Source organism: Pyxicephalus adspersus, chromosome 3, assembly GCF_032062135.1.
Source record: "Pyxicephalus adspersus chromosome 3, UCB_Pads_2.0, whole genome shotgun sequence".
Classification (NCBI taxonomy): domain Eukaryota; kingdom Metazoa; phylum Chordata; class Amphibia; order Anura; family Pyxicephalidae; genus Pyxicephalus; species Pyxicephalus adspersus.
In genome coordinates, this window is record NC_092860.1 from 12,289,862 (window position 1) to 12,297,840 (window position 7,979).

General features: G+C 38.6%; 1 protein-coding gene across 1 annotated transcript in view; it reads left to right on the forward strand.

Moving 5' to 3' along the window:
• The first annotated feature begins 3,275 nt into the window (after positions 1-3,275).
• Positions 3,276-7,979, forward strand: part of LOC140325370 (olfactory receptor 10A3-like) — a 7,524-nt gene continuing 2,820 nt past the window's right edge. The window contains exon 1 of the mRNA XM_072403195.1: positions 3,276-3,334. Coding sequence (XP_072259296.1) covers positions 3,276-3,334 — 59 coding nt within the window. The remainder of the gene's footprint in view (positions 3,335-7,979) is intronic.

The following is a 7,979-nucleotide window of genomic DNA, read 5'->3' on the forward strand; positions in this document are numbered from 1 at the left end:
AAATAGCTCAATCAAATGAATGTTTTATAATGCTTGTAAACCCTATATATATATATATATATATATATATATATATAGAGAGAGAGAGAGAGAGAGAGAAAGACCAGGTATGTTCAAAAATAGGTAATAAGGTGGTGGAAGGATGAATACATATCACCTTGGATGCAGATAACAGTGGTTGTGGGCTCCAGGAAGACTGGTAAGGAATGTTAAGAGGTCCATCAAAGTGTTCTTCTATTGAGTTTGGAGTCTGGGCTGCAGAGTATTTTGGTATCCACTAGTGCACCTGTCAGAATACTCAGCTCATTATAAAAGTCTGTGAGAAACTCACATGAAGTGACTGTGATAGGTGTTTGGGAAATTGTGTAACCTCCAGGTTGCTGTGGTTGAACAAACTCCTGCAAAGCTGTAAATTATTAGGCTGACCCACAGCCCATGCTGTAGACTTTATTTATTGCTGCAGTAAGCTGGATTTTGTTTTGAACCTGGGAAAGAACTTTCCGTGTGTTGTTTGTTTGTAATAAAAGTGCGACTAGAAACTCCATCAAAAATATTCCTTTGTCTGGTGTCTTTCTGCATTAATGTTGCCATCTGATCTATGCAGTGTCACTATATATATTCATTATATGTCTGCAGTAAATCCACATTTCCCCATAAGTTTGTGTCTGTATATAGCTATTTGAAAGCAAAACTATAAATAAAACTCATGGTTCTGCCAGAAACCCACTTAGCTCCTTACATTATGAGCTGACAATTCTGTCTCTGCTTCTATAAATCACAAGAATTGTGTCAGCCCAGCCTGTATTCCCCTCTACAGAACACCCTAGCAATGTAGCGATGATCATTTATGCAATTAAAATACGCTCTCGTGTCAGTAAAATCACAGCTACACTATCAAAATGTACAAGTTGATTTGCATTTCGACTGTGAAGGTCCCAGTCACTCCACTTCACTGTATATGAGCTAGTTCCCTTATTTTTTTATACAAAACACTTACCCTTATGTAAGGAAGGTAAAGATAGGAGGAGATATTCTTTTTTCTAGCAGGGAAGTGTTAATTCAGAAACTGTAGTTATGAGGGTGTTTTTTTAGAGTAAGACTGTTCAGGAAACCCAATGTGTTATGGAGACCAAATCTTGCCTTGAAATATCTCATGGCTAGTCCCTGTTCCCCGGGATGCATCCCCACATTCACATGTTTCCAAATATTTAATCTGCTTGTAAAAATATTTTCAATTTTTTTTATTCTGCTGGATTTCTTACTCCCTCTGATACTCCCTCTGGCTGCTTTTTGTGAAACAGAACCATAGCGTGGCGAGTGCTCTAATGCCATGTGCGCACTTAAAAGTTTTGCAGTTGTTTGAGCAGAGTATTTTTATTAAAGCTCCAAGTCTTCCATACTCTCTAAGCTGCTTTAAGTTGGTGCATAGGTTAAACATTGTCCAAATTATCAATAAACTTTCTAAAACCCACTCAGGGCTGGTCTTGCTTTGTAGGCGATGATGTAAGGAAGCCATTGGAGTGGAGAGAGGAAGCTGCACCATGAGAACAGTCATAAAAAGGAAGCCTGGTAACCTGAAGAAGAAAGGAATCAAGTAAATGTTTCATCTAATCCAAGTCATTTGGGAGGTGGGGGGTTATTCTAGGTTTATTTTTCTGTACAGGAAAGGAATATTTTTATTGTTTTTCTTGGTCTATGATTATTAAAATGTGGTGCACCTGAAATAAAATCACTTGCTATTGTTAATAAAAAGGAGCATCAGGAATGTTCTTATGGAACAATATTGGCTCTGGTAAGCTGATCCCATATCATAACCCAGGCATAAAACAAATCTCAAGAGAGTGTCACAGGAAGACTACATTAAAAACTTAAATAGTTGTGATTTCTTATAAAAGTTTTAGATAAAATGGGACCCTGGGCAATTATAAAGTACAGACCCCAACTGCACAGCGTTCCATCTCCCTGAACTCCTACCATTCTGTTCATTGGGGCTCTGCGGAAGATGGGGGCCCTATGTAATTGCCCAATTTTTTCCCATTCTAAAAACAGCCCTGCCAATGTATTTTGGGTGCAATATTCTTGGTCTGAAAATCACTTGAGACTCTTAATATATTTTTTATTTACAGGTATTTATATAGCACCAACATATTATGCAGCAGTTTACAAAGTCCATAGTCATGTCATTAACTATCCTTCACAGTGGTTCACAATCTAATGTCCAATCTACCATAGTCATATGTCATTATCACAGCCTAAGGCCAATTTTGAGAAGAAGCCAATGGACCTAACAGCATGTTTGAAGGATGTGGGAGGAAACCGGAGACCTGGAGGAAACTCACAGAAACTCCCTACAGATAATGCCCTGGCAGAGACCTAGCGCTGCAAAAACAAGAGTGCTAGCCACTAAGCCGAACATGCTGCCCCATATTCTTTAGATTTATATAAGGGCATTCTTTGGAAAGACATACAGCACAGGAAGATAAACACCAAGATAAATTGTAGCGCTACAATCTGGTACCCAGTGACCACTGTAAAATTTTTAAGCAAAATTTATTATTCCAATTTAAATTTTAAATCATTTATTTAAGCTATTTCATTTCTGAATATTCATTTGGATCTATTGTATTTCAAAATGTAATATACAAGATTTTGAATTAATCATGCCTTTAGCTGAGGTCATCTGAAGCTGTTCTCTGGCACAGAGAAACTCAACAGGGAACTGAAGAGTAATAGTAAAAAAAAGAAGTCCCATGTTTATTTCTTTTCTTGCACATTCAGATAATGAATCCATGGAGAAATTAAAAGCTGCTGAAAAATATATGAATAATTACATTATGGATAGAGCAATTACCACTATGACAAATAACACACAGCCCCAATTAACTTTAATTTGATTTCTGTTTCTTAAGTAATTTTGTGATACAGAGCCATCTTTCCAAAAAGTATGGAGTTTCAAAACTTTTAAAATGAGAGAATATTGCATGTTTGACTATTTCTTAATGAGATTTACAAAGGTCTGTTTCAAATGCCCTGCTTTAAAGTGGACCTGTCATTAAAATCTGCACAATAATTTAGAACACATGCCAAAATTACCAAAAAACATTATTTTTTTGGTTAAAGGTGTTCATATATTGACACTATATTAATTATCTTGATTTAGCTATCGTTGGCCAGATTGAACAATTGTGTGATATCTTTCACAGTCGCTGAGCTCCTAACTCCCATACCTGCGAGTTTTTCTTCCTTTGTGAGACCATTCCCCTCAGATGCTCAACATGGCAATCGGAAGCACTGATGCCATCTTATACAATGTAGGACCAATATTCCTAAATTTGTAAGTAAGGCTGCCTGTTAGGAAATGCATATGTAGCTGGGAATCCTACGCCACAAGACAACACAATCCAGAGCCCCATCTACTCCCTCCAACAGCGTTGTTTGCAGCAGAAAAGGAGATCAAGAAAATGATCTGTCTGTCCCCAGCTATGCAGCTTGTAGCATCCCCAGGTTCCCTTTAGCCTTGAATGTTCTCTCTGCATCCCCTGCTCTCAGAGTGTGTGCAGCTTAAAGGGATTTCAGAGTATGTGCTGCAGCCAATGGGTACATTAGTTCCTGGCTTTGATCTTGCCCTGTCATGGTTAATGGTTCCTTATAGCTTCCCGGCACCAGTTGCCTGTTGTAGCGTTAAGCCTGTCTGACATGGTTTTGGTGTGATTGTCTGTTAATTTACCTATTGCTGACTCTGCCTCTTGACTGAACCTGTTTTTGTTTGCTGCTCGGAACGACTTTTGCTTCTGACCCCGACTCGGCTTGTCCTAATCTTTGGATACCTTGTTTGGCGGACTGACAACCTGTATTTCACCCTTGGCTGTTTCCTGGACTTCCCCCTGCTAGACACTCCTGTACTGCACATCTGTGGATTACCTGGTTACTGACCCTGGACTGTTTGACTTACCATTGTGTGCCCTGGCCTGCTCCTGTGTCCTGGTTCCTGGTCCTCTCTCAGTCCTTCCCAGGCACCATCCTTTGCACACTAAAGTCCTGGGGGCAACCGTGTGTTCACCTAGCTCCCAACTAGCCTCCCAGAGGTCATCGTGGGCTTGCTATAGGTGTGTGGAGATAGATCGGGGATTGACGCCTGGTAAGCACTGGCATTGAGCAAGGGCCTTTTATTGCCAAGGGCAGATGTGTTTTTTTTACTGGGCAAATAAAGCATGTGACCCTTGCACACTTGGAGTAGCCTCACTACCATTTTTATTCATTTGAAGTTGAAGACTAGTAAATGTTGGTTTTCTGTTTACTAATTTCCTGGGTTTCCACCATGAAAACTGGGCTTATCAGGAAGGTGTTGTGATATTCAATCAGTATCGTTTGCACTTATTTTTAGTCATTCTCCATTGACAAATTAGGCAATCCTGGCTTAGCTGGGTCTCTGTAACTACCAGATCATGTTACCCGAGTAAAGTTAATTTGTGCCACTAAAAACCATCATCCAATGAAATCACTCACTCACCTATATCTTGCCAATAGGCGTACAGCCTATCTTTTACTTTCCTGAATAAGCAGAATGCAAACCATCTTAAAAAAAAGGATTTGGGGTCTTATTCAATTTTTGTTATAGTATTTTTGGTTTTTAAGGTGTTTTTAATACAAAACAATACAAACAAGAGTAAATGACATAAAACAAAGAGGAGGGAACAAAATATAGGACAAAGTACAATAAATACAGCAAAATGTTCTCAAAACTAAAATACACATCTTAAGCACAAGCAAAGGAAATGAAAGGTAAACTGTGTGTCAATTAAGAAAGCCACATTTAACATAACCAAAAAGTTACACATACAAGAGAAACAAAAGGAAAAAGAGAGGATCATGAGTGCGAGGGTCAGATGGGGAGATGGGGAAAGTGGGTAAGAGGCTTGATTCATCTAATGGCAATGGTGTTGCAAGATAAAAAATTCCAGAACTCATAAAGTTGACCCAGGAGTCAAATGACCACAGTATTCTATAGAATCCTGATATTGCATCCAATATCACCATGCATTATGCAATCTTCAGGATTGTGGATGCTAGAAGTGAGGTCTCCCATTTGCATAATTTTGTTGATCTTTTGGAAGCAAGACCCAGTGTGGGAGAATCCAGACATCTCCACAGCAGTGCCCCATGAATCTATGAATCTATGGGGTCTCCTAGACCCCTACCCAAAACAGCCTTAAAGCAGAACTAAACCCAACAAACTCACCTGTCCGCGTTACAGCGGTGTTCCTTCCTTCTGTTGTACAGCCATCTTGATTGGCCATGCCAGGATAACATAGCTATACATCATCCCAGCACATGCAAGGGCAGCTGGAAATGCCCAGTTTTCCTGGCAAAACTGATGTTGCGTATGTGCAGCTCAGCTTTTTTGCAGAAACCTGCTGTGATCAGGTAGGTAAGTCGCATTATAGATGGGGGGACATCGCCTGTCTCTTTCAACAATAATAACCTGCTTGATCATACAAATTTAAAAGTGGAAATTTTACAGGAAACTAATTGTAACTTACTACCAATGTAGGATCTATCAGCCAGTTTGATAATTCAAGCTTTCTGTATTGAGTTAAAAGTAAAATCCAAATCCTACTCTCATGCAACCGAAAGCTAGACAGAAGTCATCTAGTGGCATTTTTTGGATTGCATAAATCAATGAGCATGCATGGCAAGCTACCCCCCGATCTACACAGGGTTGTTTAAAGAATGTAAAAGCATAGGAATGCAAAAGCCACCCAGGTACCAGCATCTTGAAATGAGAGCTAGTTGGAATAACTAAATATATACTGTGTGTATATATATGTGTGTACAATATCTTTGAACGATCGTGTCGTTATCTGTATGTACAGGATCGGTGCTATACGATCGTTCGCAGATATTGCGCAGGATCGTTCGTCGTTCGTTTACAAACGATAAAAATTGGAAGTGTGTACGCAGCTTTAGTCTTTGACATCTCTTTCTTTAATTAGGCATTTTTGATTTAGATTAATGCCGGACACTATATATAAAACATGTGAACTGAATGTTGAATATTTTGACCAATTTTTAAATCACCTCAAATCATCTCAAGAACACTAAAATTAGGCTTCCTTATTCCATTTTGCTGTATTTGAAATTTTAAGTGGACGAAAGCAGCAAAATTGTCAAAAAATGTCTATTTTTTGACCACCATTAGACCTGAAAAGTTAATATTGAAAGTACAACATAGGAAAGCATAAAAACTATGTTTATTTTCAACTATAATATGGTGACACCAAATGGCCATTTTAGATATAAACAGTATCTAATAAATACAATGTTCTGCTTTCCATTATTGAATAGGTTGTATGTAAAATTTAATTTTTTTATAGGGATACAGTATAATAGTATTTACCTCTATAGGGATATAGAATGTAATTTATTCCCTATAGGCTTGTTACTGTAATGACTGATCATCACTTCAAGGACATTCTCAAGGTAGAGAATAAAAACTTGGCAAAATGATGGTAAATCTCAGATTCAACAACCCAGAACAGTACCGGGTGATTGTTCTTAGTGTATATTTTACTCTACCACAACATTTGGTCTGCCTTTGGCATAAAACAATGAATTTTAAGGAGCATTAAAGTTTACTTTTTAAGCCTTTTTACCCTCCTATAAAAAAATGCAAAAATGTTAGTCATCCTCTCCCCAGACAGGAATTGTTTCCCAACTTCCTCCTTAATCCAACACCACCGGTCTTCTTTGGGCATAAACACAATTGCATCACTCTGCCAGTTTCTTGGTCTGGCTGTTCCCTGGCACATCCTTCAGGGTGGGAGTGTGGGGTGAATCACCATCCAAATTGGGTTAACAATATTTGAGGACTGGTTGGCACCCTAATATTATTGCATTAGTGCCACACTGTCCAGGAGGAATATTCCCTCTCCTGCCCCTTTCCCTGCAAAAGAATACAAAAAGATCCCATGATAGAATACTACAGGAAAGTTTATATTTAAGTTTTTTTGTTTTTAAATGTAATTTAAACCCACAGCTGGTGTTCCTCTTAAAAAGCTTTTTCAACTACTGTCATGTTCAATAAAGCAAGACTAAGGTGTGTTTGGTTGGGCTTTTACAATGATCTATGTTCAGCACATATGCAGCCAATTCACATTTACCTCCTAGTGTGCCCTCTACAGCAGGCAGGTTCAAATGAACACTCGATCCCTTGTCTAGTGCCGCTGCCATCTTCTGCTATTTGTTCCATGTCAAATTTTACTCCTTTTCACCCAATGAGTAGCCCCGGATAGTGTAACACATTCAGACTGAATTTAAAATTCCCCCCTCCTGCTCTGTTCATAGGATCTGATTGATACCTGTAGTTAGTTAGGTGTATACACTACACTGCACATTCACCCCTAGGAAGGCTACACATGAAACTACAATATTACAAAGCAGCAAATAGAAGTTTTAGGGCAGAAGAGATTTAGCATGTCTCTCAAACCAAAATACTGTCCCTAATTATTTTTCTGACTTTAAGGACACATTCATGATACAATGGCCCTGATTCATCAAAAAAATGCGCGTACGTACGTGCCGGTCAGCAAACTCTATTAGCGTTCTAGTGAACTCACTTGCCGGTTTCCTGCAAAGATGAGCAAAGATTTCGAATACGCCAATTAAGGCGATTAATTTTCAGCTGCGCGATTCAGAAGGAGATGGTAACCTCAATGGTGAGATGATAGCAGTTGATTAGCGCACACTTGCGCCCTGTTCTGTGCGCATCTCCAGTCTATTTTACAGGTTAGTTTGAATCTTTAATGCTAGATGTTTTTTTTGTGTAAGTGTTACTTTTGTATGTTACAATCTTCTCCATCACAAACTTGCTTCTTTTATAGTTACATTTGTTGCACTTCTTGTTACTTTTTCTTTTGGTTGCAACACTGCAAACTAATTTCTATCAAACTGGATATATACTAAGTGGCACTTTCAAATAT